The following is a 27,788-nucleotide window of genomic DNA, read 5'->3' as shown; positions in this document are numbered from 1 at the left end:
AGTCAAAGCAAGGTCCATGTGGTTCCAAGGCAGAAGCTGTTCACTGTTGCACTCCTGTGCATCACGAGACAGAGCTGCAAGGTGGGACCAAAACACAGTGGAGTCCCGCCTTAATCTGAAGACTGAACCTGGGGAAAAAAAACATAGAGGCTGTATAAATGGTAGGTCTAAAAGAAATGGTTGCTCAGAATGACTGGCTATGTATGCAGATTTTGGGGATATTGTAGCTTTTATTAAAGTTGTGACTTTGTTGTGTTCACCGAAGAAAGGTAAACCTTCGAACATTTCATGTAAACCAATGAACATTTCAAGCTGAAGGGAGCTACCGAAGAAAGGTAAACCTTCGAACATTTCAAGTAAACCAATGAACATTTCAAGCTGAAGTTGGATGCACCCTTCTCTCCACTGTTAATGTTTTATGGGTCCATAAGTGGAAAAAGGATCAGCAATCTGCTGAAAAGGATGGTGGCGTGGTTACAGCACTGGACTGACTGTCAGGGGACCATCACTCGATCCCTAGACTCATTCCCTGCATGGACACATGTGAGTCTCCTGTGCAACCTCCTCTAGGAGGACCTGCTTTGGCAAGGGGGTTGGACTAGTTGATCTCCAGAGGTCCCTTCCAACCCCATGTGATTCTGTGAGTCGATCAGACCTGGTTCAGGAGGAGTTAACCCTGCTACTTATCCAGCTCCTCAGACAGATATTGCAGCCCACACTGAGCTCCCAGAGCAGGAGTGTAAATAACTATTTGACACTTTCAGGTAAGGCTGAAATTCAGATGAGAACTGGTGTCCTGGGTTTATCTAATTTGCACTGGAGTTGATATAATTTCGCAGACACAAATCAGAGCACAACTCTTAAATTTTTAAACACAGCGGATTAAGTTTCAGACCTAGACCTGGTCAATCACACCTTGTAAATGCTCCAATTTAAGTAACACACGTGAACAGAACTGGCAGATACGCAGAGGACGAGAAGGGCATTAACATATCACTTCAGAAAAAGGAAAGGTACAAACCTTTCAGAGTGGAAAGGAGAGCTGCTCAAGGGAGCTCAATGGTCCAGAGTGGTCTTGATGCTCCAAAATATATCTCTTTCCACAAGGTATTGAAGGAGATTTCTGACTTTGAAACTTTCCTCGTTTATTTACTTATTACTTTTTTGTCCAGGAAGGTCTGTTGAGGGGGTGCATTTGCTCCAGAGGGGTATGGAAAGGAAAGAACAGACCAGGAGAAGGGAATGCAATGAGCGCTGGAAACGCACAGACATGTTATTGAAATTCTGACCTTTCTGACAGCTCCTGGCTTCCCGTCAGCGTTGTGTCAGGGCCATCACCATCGCGTTCCAGCCTGTGCATTGCCTGCAGCAGAGTGTAGCAATTTCTTTATAATCAGTGGATTATTTTTGAGTATCATTGCATCATGATGGCACTTGAGCAGAGATTTTTAGGGGAAATGGGGGTGCAAGCAGAGGATGAGAACCTCCACTGAGGTGAACTGGGAGCTGCCCAAGTCAGGTTAAAAGGAACTGGGCTTACTTATAACGACTATGTTTCAGTCCAAGATCCACTAAAAACTGAACTACTCCTCTCTGCTAATGCAAAAATTAAGGGGTTAAACATTGCTTCCCTTCAAGTCAATGATAAAACTCTCTTTGGCAATAGTGGGAGTAAAACGCCATTAAAAATTTCTAATACTGCTTCTAAGAAAAGGTTGGGGCGGGAAGAATAATTGTTGAGAATTCTTTTTTTCTATGATACCTGAGGTTGACTTATTATCAGAACTATTGCATTGTTACAAAATATTTTCCAAAGTCTTGTAAAGAAACACAGCCGGAGATTTAAACAAAACATATGAAATGTGACTAGAAGCTTTAACTCAGAGTTCACCACTTTCCATTTTGGAAATGGCAAAAAGACCTTGGAATTTCAGAGCAATGTAAAAGGTTGTTATAGTATCACAGTACTTACTCTCAGGTTATGAAACAATTTGCCCCTCACACGTAACTGACTGGACACCTGCAAATTTAGGACTAAAAGAAAAAAAAAAAAAACAAAACAGAAGAATTTCTGACAAAACCATGTGATATAAAGTCAAGTCCTATAAGTAGAAAGACACAGAGATATCTTCTAGAAGCACATACCTGTGTGTCATGGCCGCACTACTAGGAGCTCCTTAAAATAACCTACTTATTGAGTAGTGAGAGATGAAATTCCTTGATGTTTGTTTTCTGTTACATTTCACAAAGTATTAGACCTAGGTAAGGGTTTTAAACAGTGTTTTGCAGATATTTAAATTAAGTTGAATTTCTTCCATGGTACTGATGCTTTTTTGGTGTTTTGTAGGGACAGTGTTACAGGCAAAGAATTTTATGTGATGTAAGTAAACTTAAGAAACTTGGAAAATATAAGCAACCATAAATGAACATCTGTACCAGAAACATTACTTCAAAAATATGCTCTAGAAGTGAAAAAGCTCCACAGGTAAGAGTCCACTGGAAATGATGTGAAATACAAGAGGAACTGCCTGTGAACTGCTGAAGAACTTCATTACCTCAGAGCCCAGGACTACGGTCTCCTTGGAGGTGGTAGAGACAATTCACTGGACAAGATCTCCATGGGACATCACTCTGCTGCAGGAGTGATGAACTGCTACCTCCCTCTGAAGGTAAGTGACCCCCTCTCACAGGTCCAAACCCTTTGATCCACCAGCTCCAAAGGATACAAATTCATTTCGCAGCAGTATTGCTTGAGACAAAATTTTGCCCCTTGAAGTCAGTCACTGGATTTCCAGACCCACCAGGGGTCAGCTGCTCTCAGGGCTGGTATTTTACCTTGTGGAGGATGGAAAACATGCTAGCAGAGAGTTTGTTTTGGCCCCACAATACAGGGTAGGTTGCATTCTGCATCCAGCTGAAGGCTGTTGTTCCAACAATGGAAAACGGAAGGGGGGAAGAGATGAACTGGGAGCACGCAGGGCACAAAAGCCAAAGCACACATTGCAGACATTTCTGCTACAGTGGGATACGCAGGTTAAGCCAAGTCAATGCTCTGCAAGTCAAAAAACTCACAGACCAGCAAGCAGCAGACTTCAGAGTGCAAAGGCTTACTGCTCTGGCGAAGCAACCAGTAGAGGGGAAGCTTGAGGTTTTTAATAAGTTGCTCGAAAGAAGGCTTAACATTATATCTCCTTCTCTGACTCTTTCCCTTCCCACAGCCAAGCCCTCCCAGGAGGCTGCACGGAGTTAAGCCATTTGGCTGCGAGACAAAGTAAGAGGAGGTTAAAGAGCAACTGAGGGAGCAAAAGATGGGAGAGGTGGGAAGGCAAGGAGGCTGCAGAGGAGAGTGCTCTCCCAGCTATGAAAGGGAGCTGCTGAGGGCAAAGATGGGAGGGAGAGAGATCATGCAAGAGAAACCACTGGCACAAGCAGGTTGTCCTCCCCTGACTCTGCACATCAATTACAGTGCAAGGATGTCTGGAGGGAGCCTCTCCGGGTTACAAAGGCATTCAGATTCACTCGTGGCAAAACCAGAGGTGCTACACTTGATTGTGGTTTACCCAGCCTTGTCAGTGGGAGAAAATATAGCTGTGTGTAGCCCCAGCTCATTGCAGGGAGGTGTAAAGGGCTGGAGGCTGCATCCAGGCGCTGGCTCAGCCGCAGGCAGCGGGAGGTTTGTCAAAGCATCCTCACCAAGCAGGTTAGCACACCAACACGTGGCATCTGCACACCCAGGTACACATCTGGAGCACTGAACCAGCAGTACCCTTTGACTAGGGTGACTCAGCCTCTCCCTTACCTTGCTGAAGCTCGAGAGAGATAATTAAACCAGAATAGGGTTTTTTTCCTTCTTTGATTTCTAGGCAAAGGGTGTGAGCTGAACCATAGAGATATAAAGTGCTTCATCCCAGACACTGGCGACAGAGTTGTATGTCTGCTCTAGTGCTGCACATACCCTGGATTTTATACTGCACCTCTTTCTTTGCTTTTGCTCCCCCTCTCTCTCCCTCTCCTTTCATCCTTTCCACTGGCATAGGCTGAAATCAACTTTCCTTCTACCCCACACTCCCTCAGCATCTTTTCTGTAGGCTGTGATCACTCCTCTTTGTCCACTGGCTTCACCTCCGTGCTGTTCCCAAGCCTGATCCCGCATCCCACTGTCAGCTGAGTTCAAGTTACAGCATTCCAGTACACCATCTTGGATTGGATGCAAGCTCAAGCTTGGGAATTCTGCACATCCTCCATGTATTCAGCATGTACAAACAGCAGTAGATATTTCTGTCCCTTCTACAAAGGCACACACACGCTCCTGCTGGTCCCATCCCTATGGGCGTTTCCCAAAAGCCATCTAAAAATTACTGTAAATGCAACACCACATTATGTCTTCTAAAAAATAAAATAAAATCAAAGAGTCAAACCCTGGCATATCTCCAGAGAGGAAAGCATCAGATCTCAGCCGGTAAATAAGATGTTACTGTGAAGCTTGTAAAGCCAACGTTATTTCTCCTTTGTAAAGGCTCTACCTGCATAACATGAAGGGGGCTCAGTGACAGACACATTAAAACACCATTAAACTGTGAAATAGAACACAGTGTGAAAATAGATTTAACCTTCACAGCATATTGATCTCTACCCCGCGCCGTGCCTAAGTTCTTGGACAACTGTTTTATAATAGGTTTTACTTATTTTCCTGTTGCTATTCTGACTTCCTCAGAGGAGGGTGTTATTTCTAAAAGCTCCTGACAGCTAAGGGAAAAGTGGGCTTGTTTCTTAGTCATCGCTCAGTGCTCGAGCGTTGCTGCTGCCAGCTGCTCCATAAACAGAAATCAGTTTTGTGCGAGTGAAGGATGGGTCTGGGCAGCAGTGATTGCGGTGGGATGGGAGGAGGAGGAAGGGGAAGCGGAAAGGGAAGAGGAGATGGGCTGTTTGCAAGGACTCTGCTGAACAAAACTACGCAGGATGCAGGCAACCAGGCTGAACCTGGAATGCCTTCTGAAAGGGACAGCGCCAAGATTTATTTAAGCGTGCGGGGAGGTGGACTGTGCTTGTGAAGATAGGTAAAATAATTGTGCACACATCTGCATATTCAGACGGGAAATCCTTCTGATGAATTGACTGCCAGGGGTCACGCTGCTGCCAGCCAGTTCTCGTACTTTGGCTGTGAGATAGGGACCTCTCACAGAGATGAGTTATGCCCTAGGACCTTTGACCCCCCCCGTCTCCTCCCCTCTGACCCTTCATCCATCTCCCAGAGCCTTATGCTCAGAGTTCAAACCCTTCCAAATGCCCAGGTATTTTTCTTTTTCACATCAGTTCAACAAAAATGTTCCTCTCGCCTCTACACCGGGATTTCCTTTCTGACCACCCCAAAATAAACCCAGCCGGAACACGGGACAGATAACGTCCAGCCACGTCCTGTAGCCACGAACGAGGGTTTTGTAACACCCATGCACGACCTAGATAAATTTTTAGGGGTGTGGAGGGAAATATTTCTGATGCTTTCCCCACCGTGGTCATCTGGCAAATCCTGGCCTGGCTGGAGATCTCGAAACACACGTGAAGGGGAAGGCTGAGCCCATCTGTCAACTATCCCTGACACGCTGCAGAGAAATCAGACCTCTAGACGGGCTGCCGGGCACGGCTGAAGCTCTGCCCGAGCAGCACGTTGGATCTGTATCCCCAGACCTCGCCAGTAAATTAGCACCATACCAGACACCTTTGTACACGTGGTTCACGGACAATTTGCAAATTATCTATGAGGCAACCATGCAAATGCCACCGAGGTGACTACCCAGCAACGCTCTCAAGGGCTAATTTCAGAGCAATGGGAGAGTTGCACTGACTTCAGCAGGAGTGGGGTGGTGCCCAGTGGATTTAAGGCAACTGCCCACTGAAAATCTCAATATACTTCCCTTTCTGTTAGGTATTCCAGTTTTCCATAACATTGTACATTTTGACATAGCATGAATGCCAATCACCCCTCCCCCCCAAAACTGCAGTCAATCAAAATGTATAGCAAGGTTAAATTTATCTCGTACACACTTAAACTATAATGATAACAATAATGAAAGTAGCAATAATTAAAAAAATGAGAAGGCTGATGGGCAAGCAAACTGATCTTAAAAGCTGGCAATGGGAAGAGTTGTTTCTGGCAAAAAATTCTGGGGCAAGCACATATTTTATAGAAGGAGTCTCCTGTTCTGAATTACCTTAATCCAAGTCACACTGTGATGCTGGAAAAGACCGAACACATGGGAAAATGGAAAATAACTATTTGGAATGAAATTCCCTGTAAAATAGGCCTAGCACTACGTACGTGCAATAGAAAAGCTGCAGAAACCTGACTCACGTCCCCAGACTCCTCACTTTCTGAGCACGTTTGTGCATTGCCTCTGGTGAGCAGCAGCTCTGCAGAGCTTCAGGGGACAAACAAAATCCCTCAGAGCCCCTTCCTGGGAAGGAAGGAGGCGACAATTGGAAAAGCAGCAAGTTTGAATTTTCTGTCATACAGGGGTAGGCCAGGACCGAGCACTGAAATCACCAGGGCTCTGCTGGCACAAGCAAGGGAGATGCAATCCTTTCTACTCGTAGTGCACAACTCTGCAGGGGGGGACCAAACACTCCACACCTGCAGAATTGGAGCTCTGCAGCAGCTCCCTGCTAGCTGATCCTATGAGAAGGGGCTTTAACCCAGAGGTGCTCAGGGGGTCCCAGCTCCTCTCCTGTGCTGCCATTTCCCAGTCCTGGGCTGATCGGTTTGGGCTGGCTGATAGGAGCCCACACCACGTCACGCTCTGGGCATGGTGGGCTTCTCTGTGTGAGCATGGGTGCCTACACGTGCTAGCTTTCATAACCCCAGCCTGTCTGAGGAGGCAGGGGGATTTGTTGTGTTTTGTGCTCCCCAAAACCCCATCACCTACAGAGACATGGTGTTCTGCTGGTTCGCGACGCAAGCAGAAGGCAGGCAATAGGTTCATGTGGCCTTGGATCCCAATGGCTCCAAATTAACCTCTTGGCTGTAGCAGGTCCTACCACTGCCTTTGGGTGGTAGGACCTGCACCCAAGCTCCAACCAAATTAGCATCTTTGCTAAACCTGGAGCTCTTGAGCATCCCTGTGATATTTGACACACAGCTGCTGCCCAGTTCTTTACCACTGAATCCAGGCAAATTTTTTCTGCTCTTCAGAAAATGGGGATACCCTGGCATAGTGTCAGCAGGGCTGGCCACTGAGAGCTAATTAGTCTTCACCCCACAGAACAACTGAGAGCAGAACACAAGCTTCATCCCTCTCCTCCAAGCTGACACGAACACAGAGCACACGCAACCAGGTGGGAGCTGCTGACAGCAACGTTTGCTCCTCCTCCCTCATTTGGCAGTGGGCATCACCTAATTAGAAGAACCATTTCCAAGGAGAACTATCTTTTATTTAGGAAAGCTCTTCCAGGGCATTACCATCCTTCTCTGCATTAGGTGCACCTAGTTTATCAGCAGCAAATTTGGCCACGGTTTATCCCTTTCACAGAGGTAGCCAGACGGATCCAGAGCCTTTGAGCTCAGCAGGAGTTTGACTTCAGTGCACTTCAGGTGCAGCTCATAAAGAACAACACTTTAGTACAGCAAGGCAATTGCAAAACACTCAACTGTTAATTTCTTTTTCATGTAGAGAAACAGCCATATTTCCCTACAGGAATCCTAACATTGCTTCTATTCCCTAAAAGGAATTTACCTTTTCCCTGAGTCTTTGAGAGAGCAAACACTCCTCCCTAGCAGAGCTGAAGAAGCCATTGCTATTTTTGATGATGCTGGATGAGAAGGACATGGCCCTCAGCCATTTGACTGAAGGGCGGTGAAAATGATGCCTATGGCTCATCCACTTGTGGACACCACCATTCTGTTTTCAGAAACTCCCCAGAAACTTCTGTCTCGCTGTAGTGTCCTACACACACCGTCCACCACCTCTGTTCATGTTCTTGGTCAATACTATGTAATTTCAAAACTGTGTTTCTAGTTTACCATGCTCCCAAACAGACACCTTCATTGATTTTCTTCTGGTCAGCTTCTTTTTTAAAGAACTCTTTTGAATAATCCTATCTTTATCTGCTGCAACTTTTATCTGCTCTTACCTCTACAGCCAACATCGGGACTCGAGGGGCTTTCCTGGGGTCTGCACACACTTGGCTCAGTGGGACTCAGACACGAGGCTGTTGCTAATCCAGGAGTTGGCCGTGGGCAGGACAGGTCAGCAGGGAGGGAGGAGAAGTAGATCCTGATGTTGGATCAATGCCCCGTGGAGGATGAGAAAACCAGTTTGGCATATAAGTAGGAGAAAATTTAAAACAAGGCAAAGGAAAGTAGACAGCTCAGAACAGGAATGTATAAACCTCAGTCATCCAGGGTGTTAGTCCTTTTTTTGCCATAGACTTGCTCTGTGACCTTGGGCAAATGCTTCCTCAGTAAATGGTTCAAGCTTCTCTGCTTGCCCCCTGATCTTCCGATCAAAATGCCAAAATCTTCAGGATAGCACCTGAAGGTTACTCATTGTATTTGGATCGTCAAGTTCAACCACTTAATAAACCCATTTAACCGTCATCTCAAGTGCAAAGCCCAAGATCCAAATATCTCATGCAGAAACATATTCTGAAGCAACAGTTGCACATGACTATGGAAAGAGGATGATAATAGTGACTGCTTACAGCCAGTGGTATTGCTCAAATTGATATCATATCATACTCAAAAGGTCTGAACAGAAGCATCTAGGCCATCGTGGTAGAGTTAAAAACAAGCCCATCGAAAATGGATAAACAATTAAAAATGTATTGAAAGAAGAAAGAAAAAGAGAAATCATTCCTAATTAATTCTAGTGCCCTGTACAACCCCAGACTATTTGTAATCCTACAGGGAACATCTTTATTGATCTGGGGGACGCGGCAGCAGACTTCTGATGCTTATCTCAGCATAAAAATAGGCTCTTGTGATGAACAGTGATTTAATTACATGACAATCACTGCTAACAATGCATGGCGAATACCAAAAATATGCAGAGCAAGAGTGGCATTGATAAATGCAAGGGAATGGCATTGACTTTCAGTAAAGTCGTCTATTGCCAGAGATGGAAGGAGACTTCCCCCCCTTCCTGCCCCTTCTTCTAAGGTTGTAGCTGCTGTGCTGCTCCAGATACTCACTCTGTGGAGTGAGCCAACCACAGGCAGACAGAAGGTGGAGGGAGAAATCAGACAGCCATGATCAAAGCAAAATTTAGCACACAAGTCAATGAAACTAGCAGTCTTTTTTTTTGTCTGTAGGAACATATGCTCTCTCCACTGTGCATCTCCACTTGAAAATGAAGACAAGATATTTACTCTGCTTTGGAAGGTGGAGGTGCTGAGCAGGTGAATAATACATGGGTTGGCTATGATCAGACTCAGGACCTTAAAAGCAGTCCAATCCCATCTTCCACTTACAGTAGCCAGAATAGAAGTAGTAGCAAGTATGTGCTTGAGAAACAAAAATAAACCTTTATATTTTTTGGTTTTTTTTCAGGTGCCAGAATAGAAGTAGTAGCAAGTATGTGCTCGAAAAACAAAAATAAACCTTTATATTTTTTGCTTTTTTTTCAGGTGATCTCCTTAAAAAAATACCAACAGTAGGAATAAACAGTCGTATCACTACAAAACAAAAACAAAAACAAACCTTTTATTCACTTACCTCTATAGAGGACGCAACTGAAGTATTTTCTGATGTCTTTGAAACCACTGTAACAATACTGGTAAGCAGACTTTGCATGCCTCTGCAGGAGTTTGGTTCCAGCACCATTTTATCCCCACATGCCTTTGGGACTGAAGGAGAATCCAGGCTGACCACGCATTTGGAAGTTTAGGTCCTAAGTGTTTAGGTTTTATCATCTCCAGTTGGTAGATAATATTTAAATATTTAATATTCCTCCCAGTCATAAAAGTAACTTACCAATAATGCAGAGATCAAGAGCAGAAACATTCTTCATTCATCTGCTAGAAATTTGGTTACAACAAATTGGGTGTAGAGGAGAAATTGCTAGCTAAGCAGTCCCAGATGCCCCAGGGGAAGCAGTCCTTAGCACAGGTTCCTTGCTCATACCCATCCATCTACCCCTCAAAACATTGAAGCCCAGTGCCTTACTGTTCCCCCATGGGCTGAAGGCCCCTCTTTAAATGCACATGGCTTCATGGAGCCATTCTAGCAGCCAGTGAGCACCAGTACAAGGCACAACCTGTTGACCATCTACATCACAGAATATTCATGGTTGGAAGGGACCTTTGAGATCATTGAGTTCAACAAAAAAAAAAAAAAAAAAAAAAAACACCCAAAAAGCAACAAACCAACACACACACCCCCCACACCCAACCACTGACAGACAAAAACTAACAATCTTGGGCATCAGAGCATGCCCTGAAGTGCCACATCTACACGTTTCTTAAATCCCTCCAGGGATGGTGACTCCACCACCTCCCTGGGCAGGCTGTTCCAGTGCCTGACCACCCTCTCAGTAAAATAATTCTTCCTAATACCTAATCTAAACCTCCCCTGCCGCAACTTCAGACCATTTCCTCTGGTCCTGTCATTATTCCCTTGGGAGAAGAGGCCAACCCCCACCTCTCTTATAACCTCCTTTCAGGTAGTTGTAGAGGGCAATGAGGTCTCCCCTCAGCCTCCTCCAAACTAAACATGCCCTGTTCTCTCAGCCTCTCCTCCTATGACTTGTTCTCTAGACCCCTCACCAGCTTGGTGGCTCTCCTCTGGACGCGCTCCAGCACCTCAATGTCCTTCTTGTAGTGAGGGGCCCAAAACTAAACACAGTACTCAAGGTGAGGCCTCACCAGTGCCCAGTACAGGGGCACAATGATTTCCCTACTCCTGCTGGCCACACTATTCCTGATACAGGCCAGGATGCCGTTGGCCTTCTTGGCCACCTGGGCACACTGCTGGCTCATGTTAAGCCGGCTGTCCACCAACACCCCCAGGTCCTTTTCTGCTTGGCAGCTCCAGCCACTCTTCCCCAAGCCTGTAGTGTCACCTGGGGTTGTTGTGACCGAAATGCAGGACCTGGCACTTGGCCTTATTGAACCTTATGCCATTGGCTTTGGCCCATTGATCCAACCTGTCCAGATCCCTCTGTAGAGCCTTCCGACCCTCAGGCAGATCAACACTCCCACCTAGTTTGGTGTCATCTGCAAACTTACTGAGGGTGCACTCAATCCCCCTATCTAGATCATCAATAAAAATATTAAACAAGACTGGCCCCAGAACCAAACCCTGAGGGAAACCACTGGTTACCAGCCGCCAACTGACCATGATTGCCCTGGAAGACCCAGAACGAGATGTATGTGTCCAGTCTATGATCGTCTCCTACCTTCCTTCTGCAAGGAAGCCCTCAAGAGATCAGAAGGCTGATTGCACTAGGACATCAGCTCAAACGAAGTTTACAACAGCATGTCTTCCAGTTCTTACTTTCTTCCTCTGTAAGAGGCATATCATCTTGTTCAGCCAAGAGGGAAATTGCAGGTGTTCAATCCAACACGCAGGAACCGATTGGCAACATTCCTTCACGTAAAATTTAACAAGAATCACCAGCCCTCAGGTTAAAGCCACACTGAGAACTTGAACTCGTGCCCGCCCAGGTGCTGCTGCTGTTGGAAACACCGAGACCTGAATGCCACCTCCTGCTTCTGAAAGCTCAGTTTCATGATTCATGTCAGAAGAGCACGTCTTTTATTCAAAACAAAATGACCTTCTAAATTCTCTTGAAATGCTGCAGTTTCAAGTCAAAGCATCACAGAAAAAAAGAGTAGATTAAAAATGATATAATCTCAAGAGGCTTTTTTTTTTTTTCACTCCATCATTTCCAAAAGCTTGTGAATATTTACATTAATCATAAACATTTCTTTTGCTCACATGTTCCTTGAAATATATAATTACTGTTGCTGCTAAGGGTCTTCCCCACTGGTAAACTATCAGGCAGATACTTTTTCCCAAAATGAAGAAATTTCATCTGGCTTCATTTACCCCAATTTGAGAATGATTAAAATGTTCCATCTGCAATACAGCAGATTAACAATCACTTGTAGTATCTCAGCTTCCTTCTGAACTGCTAACTTTAAGGACACTAAAGAGCAGATATTCTTATCATGTCCCTGTGTGATTTGAAGGGGTAGATGCACCAGGGCCCTGACACATGTAGCTTTACAGATAAAATACACATACAATATTAAGTCAGACCAGGATTCACTTCTAACACATGCCACAGTCTCTAAAGTCAAAGCTAACATTTCCCAAACAGTCTATCAGCTTAGTTTCAAGGACGGAGAATTTAAAGGTTAAGGTTTGATTGGATTGCATTTTGTCGATTTTTTTTCTTAACACATCAGAGCCGCCAAATTCCTTCCCAGTCTGAACCTACCAGTCTGATGGAAAAATAACTCCACTTCTACTTGTGGCACCGCCTGCAGGATCAGGCCCTCAAAATTAAAAAAATAAAGTAAAACATAGCCCCATGTAGAGTACAGGAAATTAAATGGCAAGTTTCTGCTTTCTAGCGGGACAGACCAGTTCGGGGAGCTGTTAGTACTCTTACCCCAGGCAGTGAATTAGCAGCAGCCAGTTGAATTTCTAGGGGAGAAGGACCTTCCCAGGCAGATGGGTGCAGGGTGGCTGCTCTGCTGGTGGGACCCCCTGGTCAGCAGGGCAGAGCCTGGGCTCTCCACCGCTTTGTGGGTGGTTTGGGAAAGGACTGAGGGGGAAGCAGAGGGAGGAACGGTTACGGCTGAAGGTTAAAATCAGAGCTTTGCAAGCAGAAAGGGAAAAAGAAAAAAAAAAAAAAGGTACATGACATTTCCACCGACTTTGCTTTATTCAGTTGTTTTCTTGCTTTCCACAAGGTGCGTTTCAGTGACTGGGTTTTACTGACAGTGATCCATAGGGGAGCTGAGTCCTCAGCCCTATTCATGGTTATTCAAGAAACCAACCTTCAGCAACAGCTTATGTTTGGGCAAACGTGAGTACATACTGCATTCACACATATCTGTCAAATCCAGTTATTTACACACTGTACAAGTAATGGACATGTTTAGCTGTATTCTGATACCTCCATGACTCTGTAATCCACAGTCATCCAAAAGACCCACAGTCAGACTTAAATTTCTGAATGCCTTCTGGTCTTACACACTTTAGAATACAAATGTACTGACTGTTGCACTGAAATTAAATAAAAAATATAAATTTATAATTTCCATGCTATACATTGAATTGATTAAAACAAAGTAAAAATTGATAATTTGCATGGGCAAATGGACACACAGAGATATGTATCAACTAATACCCTTGCTTTAAGATCTGAATACAGAGTTTGATTACTGGAGTGTAATCAAACTTTCCTTCATGTAGGGCCTAGGAAATTCTACTAAATATTTTTCAGCAGGTAGAGTGAGGCTTTGCCTCATCTCCTGCTGCAGCACAGCCTCCATTTCAAGTAACCTCCAGCGTTAACTGTTACCCTGCACTGTTAAGTGATGTTCTTGCCTGCCTAGTCAGATACTAAAAATTATAGCAGAATATTTTGCAAAAAATGGAAAACATATCTCCTAATCCAGATAAATTAAAAGCATCATCTTAACCTCAAATGTTTATTGCATTTCAAACAGCATTTATCAAAACAAAGAGCTCATTACAATATATATAGGTACTGGACCATCCAAATCCCTTCATTTGGCATATCTCCAGCATAACAATCCAATACAAATTATTGTGAAATACAACATATCTACACAAAAAAAAATTAAAAAAAAAAAAAAGACATCACCCTGTCTCCTGAACAGAAATCAGTTCCACTTGGAAAAATCTATAGGAAAAAAAATAAAGTATCAGTCCCAACTTCTGAATAAATAAACTATTTTTCTGCAGTTGAATGTTTTCACTCAAATCAACAATCAGATCTCACATGCCTGCTTAAATATGTCTGACTTTGGTCCTTACAAAATGACAAGACTACAGTATGATAAACCAGATGATAGTTTAAAGCGAGACAATGAGGCATTGTTTACACAGAAGATTGAGAAACTGGTTTAACAAAAGGGGTCCGTGGACATCTATTGTATGTACAAGAAGGAGATTTACTGGAGATTTTATAATTTCTACAAGGCTCTTTCCAACCAGCTTCATTAACTTGAAGTAAATCAAATCATGCAGAGATCTGGCTCAGCCAGAGAGACATGCCGGGAAAGATACAAAATGAAGAAGAACAGACGCAAGATGATAAGCTTTAGAATCTTTGGCATTTTTCATAAACATTTTCAAGGTTTTTAAATCTGTATATTCACCCGTTTTCCCACACACACTCGCCTATAAATATATTATACATATACTCTTCTCTATACACAGCTTTGTATATGCATGGGCACAAAACACACGTGCACACAAGGCATTTTTGTGGCTTTTTAAACCAGGATAATCTTTTTTTTCTGTCTTTCCATTACAGCTACACGCAGCTTTGCATGAGCAAAATACATTCTTTATCCAATCAAGTCTATGAAAATGTGCCTCTCTTTATTCAAAGGCACAGTGGGGCTTGTTACTTTGAAAAATAAACTTCTCAAAGAATCACTGAATCTGGCTAATAATCCAGCAGAAGATACTCTGGTGTTTTACTTCTTCAGATTCATGCACCAGGCCCACAAGATTGCATTACTGAACCACGCAGTGCGGCTCAGTTTGGATAACCAACCCATAAGCAAGGTTTTACCTGTTTTACCTTTAATTAGATGACTTTCAAAGCCTCCTTTTGTTAAAAAGAAACCTGTCTCTCCGGATTCTCTATTTCTTTGTACTGTTAACTACCCCAAGGGATGCTGGTGGTAACTCCTGCCTGGGAATCACAAGAAGCAACTCCAGGTCTTGTGCTACCAATGACTTTTTGTGATGGAAAGTCACTCCTGCAACGTCCTACAGCACCTACAGGACTGAGGGCTACTCCCTCACCAAAATTAAGCAGGGTTACACATGATTCTGTGTTTCAGTTTCCCCAGTCAGACAAGAACAACGCTGGTTATCTGAATTAAATAAAGCAAAAGCACAATAGCTAAAAGACTGGTAAGCAAGCAAGAAACCACATTCTCCTCAGAACAGAAAACGGGGTCCTTTCTTCTGTCTCTTCATTGCTTAGTTTCTATATGACCTCACTTTCTGATCCTCTCCTCGTGAACCACCTGGAAAGACTCCAGCGAGACATCAGTGGTGGACCAAAGCCTGCACATTATTGCACAACCAAGTCTTTCAGCACCATACTCTCTATCTGCACAAGCACTTATTTTTTAAGGCCATAAAGTGTTTTTTTTTTTTTCTCTTGGATCTGTAGTGTTGACCCCTCTGGATTCAGACAGGAAAACAACAGCTATGCTGAAAATATCTGATGAGATGGAATTATAAAAGGCAAGTCAACAGAGTCTTTTCAGGTCAGTGAGTTAGGCTGTTCTACAGTCTCTTAATCCTTTCATGGCAGAAGGTTCTCACGCATCCATTGCCAGCAATGGATCTTCGATGCTTCCAGTATCCAAAGAGTTAACCACGGGGTGGGTTTTAAAAAAAGAAGAGAATAAAAAGAAAAAAAAAAAAAAAAAAAAGGGAAAAGAAAAACCCACAAGTGCTGGATGAAATATTGAGATACTGTTGGAGCTCCTAGCTCTTTCTGCTAATTATGATAAAAAACTTTTTAAAATGTACACTGCTTGAACAGAAGATGGGTATCAAAGACTCGTTAATTCAGAGCTTAAACCTTTCTAGGCACAGTGATTTAACTCAGAAAAGAATAGCTTTCATATCTTAATGTAAATCTGTTGGATATGTTAAAAACTGGTTCAGAGCATCTCCTCACATCAGCTCAGCTGATCTGCTACACTAAGCGGAATTATCTCTTCCTACATAAACCAGGGAGTGCTGCCACATCCAGCCTTGCCTCTGCAATCGAAGGGGAAAAAAAATGAAAAGAAAAAAAAAAGGTGCAGTTGCAGCATCCTCTCCCATTCTCCTCCCCACCCCACAAACTAGGTTGCATGTTCCATTTTGCTCTTTTTGGGGCTATGACTCCATGCCCAAAAGACACTCAAAAAAGACAACCCGAGATAGGTGTTTATCAAAAAAACATGTCTTCCAGGAAAAAAAAAAAAAAAAAAGTCTGTGGCAGTGATTATAGTGTTGTTCTGAACCAAGGAGGAGGGGAGGGGAAGAGTGCATGTGCACGCACGGGGGGTACAGAGGGAGATGCCGCATTCCAAAATCCCGCTGCATCCTATAGCGCGCTCCGCTTCTTCCTAATGGGACTGGAGCTGCTGTATGGTTTCAATTCAGCGTGCTGCACCTGTAAAAACAAATAGACATGACGTTTGCAGTTAGGTAACTCTAGCTCACTACAGTGTGTGTTAATGGCTCCCCGAGGACAAACCAAGGGAAACTAGGAAGGTTCAAAAGTAATGAATCATTTTCTAAACACAGGAACATGGGGGATTAATTGCAGGAAGGATTTGAGAAGTCATGCATCATTTCTTGAAACGAAAATATTAAAAGCAGATTTTTCTAATGAGATACATGGGGTTCTACCTGATTTCAGCAATGTAGGATAGATCTTTTGCGTTTGTTTTGGTTTGGGAGATGTTTTTCTTCTTCTTCTGGCATTAACCTATAAGTTTAATAAACTTCTCTCAGGAGTTTCAATTCAAGAGGATCCCAATACGCAGTAAGATGACAGTTGTCAAAACTGTATACAGATCTTGGGATGCTGACATATTTAATAATTTCAAAAAAGGAAAATATTTTCCCAAATAGAACCTAGACAAAGCTGCCTCCACCTTTCAAAAAAAATTCCATATACAAGATATTGGTTGCAACATGTATGATAAACTGACATCGATGGTGAAATCTCCAAATTGTCTGTTATGCTACAGAAAAGTATTCCTGTTGAAATCAGGGGTAAACTTTTGCTGAGTGTGCCATCTTTTTCAGTCCTCCTCTGCCTTTTGTCCAACACATGTGGATTGTAAATGACTAATGTATAGACAGAGGTAATTTCTAACTCATTGCAGTACCACAGTGAAATGATGATGCATTGATAGCACATAAAATGAAGCAGACAGAGGGGCAGACAGAGCTGCCACAGATGACTTTTCAGGAGAGAGTGTGGCTGTCCCAGGCTCCCTATTTTTAGCACTGGTGGAGAAGTCTGAGGTTTGTCCCATCCTAGGAACTTTTATCACTCCTCCCTTGTAGAAAATGGTTATCATTTTCCACAGAGAGCTCAAAAATGATAGAAACCACTCAAGGAAATGTTATAAATGTAAATGTTAAATAAAGCATAAATAGAAAAGCAGCTTATCTTTAAACATAAACACTAAAAGGGCATATGCAAACCATCACTGCAAATCCAGTGCACTCTAACAGAGCAATGACAAAAAAATAAAAATGAAGTGAAGCTTAATGTCTCTATGATCATTTCTGTTTAGCTTTTTTCCTCCCACCAGTCTATGGCAAGATTTCTCTCAAGTTATTAGTGCTGCCACCAACCAATCCGGTGGCCTCTTGAGATAAATGTCACCAGAAGCCTTTTCCAACCTTGTTTCTACCAGATGCCTTGACGCTGCATGTGGGCAATTATTTTTCTGTCTCCAACTGAGTAAAAACACTACAGGCGAGATTGTGATCCCCTTATTCACAGTGAGCAGCACCTCACTGTGAAAGTACCACGATTCACAGAGGAAGGTACAATGTCAGTGGGATCCAGGGCATCAGGATCAAGGCCTGAGGACACAGATTCCAGTTGATTAAAACAAAAGAAAGAATCCTTTATATCGTGTGGCTTCATTACCCAGCAAGACTATTTTCCTTCCTCCAAGAGAAATAAACAGATCTTGACATTCTAAAGGACTTATTGTTCAAGTAATTTCCAGGAAGATAGGCGAGATTACTGAAGACAGTGTTGTTGTTTAAAAGCAATATGAGAAGAGACGAGACTTGACTGAAATTGAGGGAGGATAGATTCTGGTTAGATTAAAAGTTATAATTCCATAATGGTAGAAGATTGATCTGATCGACCACAGAGTATTTTATACACAACTCAAGGCTTTCTCAAAAGAAAAAGACGAGAGGAGCATTGTCCAAGGGAGGACTGCAGCTCAAGGTGGGTGAGGAGGAAGAATTCTGAAGGACAGCTGATGTGAAAAAAGCCACAGCAAGCACAAAGTCGCAGAAATAATGACCACTCCCCCATCTTGAGAAAAGTGAGAATTCAGCAAATCCTTTTGGATGGTTATCTCTATCAAAGAGACTATTTTTCTCTTCCCTCCGTACAAATACCGGAGCAGAAAGGTGACGGAAACCATAGTTCAGTAACCACGCTGGGTGATTTTCCAGATCATTTTTAAGTAGGTATTTTCAGGATAATTTTTCTGCAATCATTTTATCCTTCTGACAAAGGATTTTGGCTCCCCTTTCCGCCCCCCCCCCCCTCCTCCCTTTGTGGATTTTCCCCAATTCCTTATCTCTGTTATTCAAAAGTGCACTGGCATTGTATTCCCCAAGCAGAGCACCCAGCCGCTCTCTGTGCCGCTTGTTGCCTCTGTTGGCAGTGGCCATTCATTACCTACCTTTTGAACATCAGATGGTACCCTGGAGAGGAAATCTAGTAGCTCATTATTGTCGATGGCGTAGGGATTTCTAAGCTTCTTAGTAAATTTATTTATGCCTAGGAGAAAAAAAAAAAAAAAAGCAAACAAAATAATACAACTCCTTTCTATTCCCTCTCTCCTAAATTGCTCAGGCAAGGTGAAAGAGGGAAAGGAATTCACAAGTAAAAATTAATGTGAAAACAGTGCCTCTGTTTATGTGAAAACAGTAAAGCCATGCACACGTTCCCTGTCATGGGGAATCATTCACAAGTGCCTCCTGGAGGAAGTAGAGGGCATTATTTCTAAAGGTTTTTCTCTACTTTGGGGATCATCTGTTGCCAACAACATGGCGAAAAGAGATTGCAGCATGCATTCATTCTGGGGAATATTTCGGGGAGAATATACAAATTTGCAGCTGAGACTACTGTTAAATCTGCTATTCTATGTAACCAAAGACATTCCCTCTCTTCTTCCCCAGGGAACTGTAGGGCTATGAAAATAACTGGGCAGGATAAAGGCTTTTTTTCCTTCCATTTCTTCTGAACATTAAAGCTCCCCTTCCCCAACATGTCTTATAGTTCACACTCTCTTTGCAGAACCAAATTTGACAAGTTGATCATACTATGATGCTGTGGGAAAGGGTAAAAACTTATCACAATGTTTACTTCATTTTCATCTTAGGGCAAATAATTTGTCTTATTAACTGCAGCAGTGCTACCAGCGTTCTCCGTAGACTTAGTTATGCTTTAGCTATCAGAGGTGGTTCCTGGTGGGAGAAGATTCATAGGAGTGTGTTGTTCATAGTATTATGGAGATTATAAGGTCTTGTCTTCTCCTGCCTTTGAGAAAAGGGAGCGATGAGCAGCCCTCAGCCAGCACCATCTCTATTGCTTGGACCGGGATGAGAAAACAAGAGACTTGAGCACCTTTCCCAGCACTCCCCTGGTACAATGTTGGTTTCCTCTGAGGATTGTAATACAGCATTCAATTCCATCATACCCCTGTCCAAAATATCACAGTATTTTCACTGAAAGTGATTTTAAATATGATGGCTGCTCCAGCCTTCTCCTTTCTCTGAAATGTACCTGCTTCACATCCGAGATTCAGCTTTTAAGCCATATACTTGTAGCAAAATGCCAACACAATTTTCTGTGTACCTGATTTTTAAAAAACAGAAAATACCATAAGGTCTTCTGAGGCCTTGCCACAGGGTAGTTGTTTAACATGTATCATATTTGAAGGCCCTGTCAGTCTAGATGATGTTGAACGGATGTATAGTTCTCATGTACTCACCATGTCTTCCATACAAGAACAGCAATATTTTGTTACTGAACTTTTTACTCCTAGCAATTTCTCTCCTTCCTTTTTGCCCTTTCTTCTGTTTGATTTAATCCTTTATTTCAGTTATTTTTTTCCCAGGAGTGGCTTTTTGTACTGCCACCTTCTCATTCCCTTTTCTGCATCCAGGAGAGCCAAGACAGCGGCAGATGGCTCAGCCATGGAAGGGTGACAATGGGTCCCTGAAGCCCAGATCCACACCAGGGCTGAGTGTCAGTGGTTTGGTGAGGATCACCTGCACTATGTTTTCAGCCATTGTACCTCCAGACTGAGATAAAAGCTATCATCTTAAATAAGATAGAAAGCCATTTTGAGATGAGAAAAGTCTTCAACAGGTGGAATGCCATCTCCTCATGTGAACGACCATCTTCCTCTTCTTCATAAGACAACCAGGAAGGCTTTTATTTTTAAAAGCTCCTCTTTTCTTCATGATTCATCTCATAAAAATATGTTGCGACCCGTGACACAAGGAGATTCTCAGTGACTCCTGTTGGACCACGGGGTCCTGGTCCTCCTCCTGATTGCAGAGAAGTTAAGACCAGAAAGGATCCTGGGGTCCCAGGCTTCCGTGGTTCAGCTCTTCAAACACATCTTGAACACTCCCTACCATTTCCCAACTGGGAGGGGAATCCAGAAAGGAAGCTAATTACTCTCCTGCAGAATAATACTAATATTGAAAGTAGCTTATCTTGACTAATACTCTTCTTGTGGTGCTGTTGGAAATGTATAAAGAACCCTAAGAAAAAGCAGATCATCGGATCACCCGGGGGAAAAAAACGGTAATTTCATGAAGTTCATAGCACATTTATTCACCTCTAAGGAACAGGACTTGATTGTGTGTGTAACAGGTCATTTAAAGCTTGTTTGATTTCATTCTTTAGATACATATTGTATTGATTGCATGCAAATGAGACACAGTGGAGTACTTACCCCAGATTAAAACAATGTACCTCAGAGGTATAAAATACAAAATGACTGTTGCTGCTGCAAGGACCAAGCAGGCCAGGACAGAGAGGAAAGGCACCGTCCAGTTGAATGTGCTGTAAAGAAAAACAATAATCCTTCTTAACATTTCTGCTCTTGGACGCTGCTTGTACTCTGCTACCCAATGATAATTTAATGACTTCTTTGCAGTGCTCGGCTCTTTCAAACGCACTGTAAATTGCAGACCCTTTGGAAGGTGGATAAGCAGATTCCCGCATCTGGATGCTATAATGGATTAAGGGAGATATCTGAGAGGCAGATATCATGATAAGGAGAGAGAAGATAGTCTCTGAGGAGCTCAGTGAAGTTGTTAAGCATGTAGTGAGTTGTTTTTGTTTCTTCTTATATGTGTCACACTTGTTACACATCTCTGCTCACCGGTCAGCTCTCCATTATTCATGGGCAGATTATCTGATCTGGAGACAAGGCCATGCCGCAGGTGTGAGCCAGCTGAGCTGGCTCCACTGGGCCACAGTGGAGATGACATGGCACATGTGTCTATGCACGACTCAAATGTGGCAGGTAGCCCAGACCCAACCCTGCCAATAACTTGGAATGGATTAATTGCGACTGATGCTAAACCTTAAAAGAGCAGTTGAAATCATTTCTCTGTATACAATTAGGGAACAATATTCTAAATAAATCTCTTAATGTTTATATATTTGCTTCTATTTCCTTATGTATTCAACAATTCCTTACTACACTGTACATAGGAAGCTGCCTTGGGTAAGGTACAGCATGCCAGCAGCAGCCCGAGCTTCTGCAGACCACCAACCTCCATCAGATTTTTCCCAAGGGGAACACTCTCAAGAGGCTCTGTTGCTACAGTCATTCAGACTTTTGCAGCATTTTAGCACAAAACAGGACTTCCTTTCACTCAGACCACTCATCTGTAAGCCCACGATGGACTTAAGGTGAGCAGCTATTGCTAACACATCTTTGAAGCTATTTTGTCCCCCTGTGCCCTTGTAAGAGACACCTCTATGGCACGCACCAAATATTGAGATACCTGAACTACAATGAATGCCAATTAGCCCACAGGGGGACTTGCAGATCTGGGCATCTCTTTCATACAATCTGCCTGTTAACTTCATCACATCATGATGATGGGGAGTAGGAAGAAGAGAGAATGAACGTGGACCACTTATCAGGCTATAAAATAAGAAACTTCCCTTGACAGATAAAATTAATAGGAAGCTAAAAGAATTACTTTTAAGCTTCAATTGGTATATTAAATATTAAGTAAAGATAGGTGGGAAAGGGACTCATTATTATCAATCAAAGTAGCTTAAGTTAAAGTAAAAAAAAATAGCAAAACAGCTCAATTCAGTTAAACTATTAAAACTCCCTATGATTGTATAACTAGAGTGACAGACGGAAACTGTAGCACAATTCAGTCTGTCACTTACAGAAAAACTTTGGTGGCAATTTTTTAATGGTACATTACTGCAGAGTTACAATGGAATTCTTCTGAAATTACATCGGGCATCCACATTAATACCCAATGTGTTCTCTAAGACCATTGTTACCAAAATGAATACAAGAATTAATAGTGCTTAAGCACTCTAAGTCTTCCTGCCATGCAGCTGGGCAGAACAGTACCCTGTTCATAGGCTGGAATACATCTTTGGGCCATTTCCACCCCAGCTGGGGTGTCCAGCATGAAACCACAGCACATGCGTTTGCTGTATTTTTAGCCTGAACCCAGCTCCTCATTAAAGTGTGACTCGATCACAAACCATCACTGTGCTCAAAACAGAAAACAATGTGGGTCAATTAAACTCCAATAAAGATTGGGTTATAAAAGTTTGTGTGTGTTTGTGTGGGGGATTTTTTTTTTTTTTAAGCCTTTTCACCTCCCTCCTTTGTAAGGTCAGGAATACCCCATGTGCCTCCCCTTGCAACAAAACCCAGAAAACCCCCTTTGGGCTTCCTTGTGGCACCAGCAGGAAGCAGACAGATCAAAATCAACACGTTGGGCAGGGAAATAAGTCACTGGTAACCCCTGCAACCAGGCCAGGGCAGGGAGGGTGTGGGAAAGGCAACATCAACCATCCATTCCTACCTACTTTCTGTGAAGGAAATGAAAAGAAATGCCTGATACTTCTGCGCCCACATCTTCAAGCACTATTTTCCCTTGTGTGGCTTCATAACTCCCTACCCCATCACAAACAGACAAGACCAGAAATCAGGGCAAAAATGAGAGCTACATCCGTAGAGCACACGGCTTTTTCTTCTCTGTGCTTTGGAAAGGTTTTTGAAGTAAGAGACTCCCAGAGAAGAAGCAGCAGTGGTTCTTCTGGTGGCCAGGTTCTCCTGCTGCACCTTGCAGTCATTTTTGGAGCGAGACATTCACTCTACCTTAATCCTCCAGGCCCTGCTTCATTGCAAATTATGGCTAAGCAAGAAAAAATTATCACTTACTTTTTAATCCTCTCTCCAAATGATGCTATTTCTTCTAGGATGCTTTGAACAGCTATGATAATCTCTTGGACCATATGGATTCTGTCAATTAATCCCTTTTTCTCAGATTCCTAACAAGAAAAAAGGAAAAGCAAAACTTTCAAGTATTTGTTAACATGCTCACACGAAGAGAGTAAGGTTCCCAGTATTGCTGTCGCATCCATGAACTCAAGTATATAACTGAAGGAAGGACAGAACACACACCCTGGGTTTATCACATACAACTAACACAAAGACATGCAGCTCCCTACATTTTGGGCAGAATTTCCTACATCTTCTAACACAAATCGACTGCAGGATCTCAAACCAGGCTTTCACTGAAGAACCCAGCAGCATGCCAAAGCAGAGGAGATGCTGAGCACCCCTGAGTCCAGTTGACCTGCAGGGGAGCACTGGGTGCTCAGTGCTTCTCGAGAACAAGAATATTCTTGTGCAGAACTTCTGAATGTGACTTTTCTGAGCTTTGTAGGCTCCTAACAGCCATGCTGTTTTCTGTATATAAATTAGCAGCAAGATAGTGAATGCAACATTTTTTTGAACATTCTGTATACAGAGACCTATTCTTTTACTGGGGAAGAAAAAAAAAAGAAAAAAGAATCAAAGGGAAAAATGTCATTTTCCTTTTACAGCAGCCATCTCACAACTTCAGTTCTTACTGCTTATTTTAGGCAACAACATTACAGGACATTACTACACATGTGCAGAAATAAAAAGGAAGCACAGAATGAATTAAAAATCAAAATGACTTAAATCAGCCTTGGAAATCAGTATACAATTATCAGCATTCAGCATTTCTTTGCCAGCAATCTAACACACATACAGGCATGCAAATTGGTGTGGTTGCAGATATTCTAGCAAGAAATCAGCAAAACATTCACTTATTACAAAATGCAGAGCCCTGGACACTGATTTTACATCACATTTAGACTCTCCAAAATCAGCCCAATTTAGGAAAAAAAAGACATTTGAAGATGTGTTTTAACCAGTCAGTGCCCAGAGAGGGGAGATACTGGTAAAATACAAATTGCATCCATGTTCTTCATGGTCCTCACCGGCAGGGGAAAGGGTAGGAGGGAGTAAGCAGGGCCCAGAGAGAGCAGGATCAACACTGCTGTAATTCTGCTTCTGTCTTGTGAACCCACATTATTTCTCCATGCAGGAGAGAGGGTCAGTGGGTACTTAAAGTCACACTGGGCCAAGGAGGTGGCTACAGCTTCTTGGGATGATGTTAGAGGGTTTAGGTGCATCAGAGAGGGCACAGCACTGATTGTGTGCTGGAAAAACACATGAACCATCCTCGGATGCTGAGAGGCAGACATGCCAGTACAGCCCCGGTAACCCTTTGAATTTCTTACTGCCCGTTTCTCTTCACAGTAATTTTTGAGTTTTAAAAAGGCAGCCAAAACCAGGATGGAGTTATCAGGCTCCAGACACTTGAATATTTGCCTTTAGGTTGCAAGTTAGTGCACAATGAATAGAAGCAGCATTTTAAATAATCACACATTTGGGTGTGAAAATGAGTATTTTTACATTAATAAAACAACCAACAAAAATGAAACCCTTGGGGTGTGAAATAACCCCAGAACAAAATAAATAAATAAATAGTCAGTTTATGTGAAAATAGCACCAAAAAGTCATTTTCACACAACTCCTGTTATAACCTTGTTAGGCTCAAATGTAAATGACACATTAAGATTATATTTAACTATTCACTCACTAGAATGGTACAATGGTCCCTTAGCCATTGTTGTCTTTTTTGCACCAAACTTGGAAGTAGAAGCTGGGGAGCAATCCACGGAAAATCAACCAGTGGGAATTTCGTTCTGTCCAAATTCAGAGGGGTAAAAAAACCACTTTACTTAAAGTGATATTCCAGGGCAAGCCTACTCTTGCTACCCAGAGCTGCAAGGAAGATCATCTTTCAGCTCTGTCTGCATCATGCTGACTTCATTTACACGTCTTCGATTGAGCTTAGAAATGTGGTGATAATGCAGTTTAACCAATACAACATAACTTCTGCTGCAGCCGCCAAGCAGACCAAGAAAATACAACAGAAACTACCAGTTCCTAGGATATAATGATGATTGCGTGCATATTCTTACCTAGCATGCATGCTAAAATCACCCCTCAACAAAGGCATTTTCAATTTATACTACAAAATATGCCCAGCCAAGGAAAAGGCAGAGACAGACTGGGATTAGAAAGTCCTGTAAATGAAATCAGTTATTAGAGAGTAAAATAGGCTAGCAACTGTCCTCACAGTATGCACTGCAATATGTGTGCACAATCACTTAAAAATCCTGGAAATTTGTCAATGTCTTTTCTTTGTTATTACTGTTTTGTTCTGGAAACCTGCAGCCTAATCACAGGATGATTGGGTCATTGGTTAAGCAAGAGAGAAGCAGACAAATGAAGTACGAGAAATGGGATTTTCCAAATTATTTAGGTTTTGGAGTGCTGTTTATGCTTTCTGAAGTCAGCACCTCACAAAACACTGTTGGAAGTAGTAAGAGAGTTCATAGTCCATCAAGACGACAGTCACTGGTCCACATTTATTAGCAAATGGGCAACTGTCATGCAGAAAGCTATATTTGAACTTTACCATATTTGTGGAACATGTAAAAAAATGATCCTAAATACGTCTTCCACTAAACACACTGTGCATGGTCCACCACCCAGATAATTTTTCTCCATCCTACTCAGTTACCATTTCTTTCTGATTTCTTTTGGACTCAACATATTATGCGGCTTGAAAACAGGATTTGGATACCCAGGGTTCAAAATCACAGCTCAGGAGCTTTTGCTTGAATTAAAAATAAAATATCCTGCCTGTTTCTGGCATTTTTTTCCCTAAAACTGTTCATGAAACTTCCATTCCTTCACGGCCTTTTTCTTCTTTATTTCTTAGCTGATTACAGCACTGTGGGTGGACCAAAACTAGTCTTCAGCCTCTGGGAAAGAATTAACTCCATCAAAATGAATTTACAACTGAGAATTAATTATATAATCAGTGTGTTACTTCAAATCTTCCTTGCGTATCCTGATTTAAGAAACCTTCATTTCTACATTAATTGCCTGAACAAAAACACAAAAGGGGTCTTACAAAAGATTAAGCATGTCAGGGGAAGAAGAAAAAAAAAACAACACAACACCCAGCAAATTCAGAAATTAAATCTTTTGTGTCCAGCTAATGTTCATCAACTTAAATGTGTAAATGAGGACACCATATCTCTGCTGTACTGAATGAAAGGTGCTTCTAGATTTTTCTACTTCTGAAATACTTAACAGTTAAACAGGACATGTAAATGCACTCAAAGGGTTACTACAGCTCTGTGATCCTCCTTCCCTACGACATTACGCTGCTCCCAGACATTCAGGGACAGTTGCAAAAGAAGCTGCTACACGACCATAAAATTGAAGTACTTCCAACAATGAAGACTTTGAATGTGTGTGAACTATGGGGCAGCCAGGAGAGGACGTCTCCAGCATTAACAGGGCAATTCCTGATGGGTGAGCTACAATTGTCAGAGCTGGGCTTGCAAGGGGAAATGATAAGACCTATGGAGGAAGAGACTGAAGGCAAAAATTATCCATCATCTGCTCTGCAACAAAAACCAAATAATGCCAGTTACTGCTTCTGCTCCAGTAAAGCATCCATTACTGAATTGAAAACTTGGATGGTGGAGATCCCCTAATTTCTTGTGATCGTTTGCTTCAAGGATTAATAGCTTTCATCTTTACAAAAAGCTGTTCCCTATATTTCAAATCTGTCCTTTAGATATTCTTCATCTGGATACACCCAAACCAGTAAGCAACATTCCAAACACACAAGCAATATTTAATGTTATTGTCTAAGTGTATTTCTGATGTATACTGCAAATATTGTACGCACACAACTAAAGACTTAGGCTTGAAGTCACAAGCAAGTTCTAAATACTTCCTCGCTTGGATTTCATATAAAACACTTGCACAAAAAGAAAACTCGCAGGCAACTTTCAAACAAGTGGTATTCATCAGCAGATTTTTGGCATGCCAAGGGAAACTCAATATATTAAGCTGAGGAACACTTAGGGGCAAAGATGAGGAAAAAGGGAGGAGAAAAAATAAATAGGGATTAATCCTAAATGAGGAAGAAAACAGAATACAGGCAACTAAGTCAGGAATGAAAACTTTGAATATCTTGAGGAATTCAAAGATTTAGTCTGCCTAAGCCCTGGGCTGGCCTAACTTTCAGGATTAGCTTTTTTACAGTAGCTATCTCATTATGCCACTGATGCTACAAGCACATTAGGGCAATGTTTTACCAGAATTTATCCCGCATA

At 42.5% G+C, this 27,788-nt stretch overlaps 1 protein-coding gene across 2 annotated transcripts in view; it reads right to left on the bottom strand.

Moving 5' to 3' along the window:
* Window positions 1–12,875: 12,875 nt before the first annotated feature.
* MCTP2 (multiple C2 domains, transmembrane 2) overlaps window positions 12,876–27,788 on the bottom strand; it is a 109,284-nt gene continuing 94,371 nt past the window's right edge. For both annotated transcript variants that reach the window (XM_014944272.1, XM_014944273.1), the window contains 4 exons: window positions 23,428–23,537; window positions 20,950–21,059; window positions 18,661–18,758; window positions 12,876–16,382 (listed from right to left, as the gene is read on the bottom strand). In XM_014944272.1, the coding sequence (XP_014799758.1) occupies window positions 16,314–16,382; window positions 18,661–18,758; window positions 20,950–21,059; window positions 23,428–23,537 (387 nt within the window). In that variant the 3' untranslated portion in view covers window positions 12,876–16,313. The remainder of the gene's footprint in view (window positions 16,383–18,660; window positions 18,759–20,949; window positions 21,060–23,427; window positions 23,538–27,788) is intronic.

The sequence above is a fragment of the Calidris pugnax genome, unplaced genomic scaffold (assembly GCF_001431845.1).
Source record: "Calidris pugnax isolate Ruff unplaced genomic scaffold, ASM143184v1 scaffold70, whole genome shotgun sequence".
Lineage (NCBI taxonomy): Eukaryota > Metazoa > Chordata > Aves > Charadriiformes > Scolopacidae > Calidris > Calidris pugnax.
Note: the sequence above shows the minus strand (reverse complement) of the source record. Positions and strands in the feature narration are given on the sequence as shown.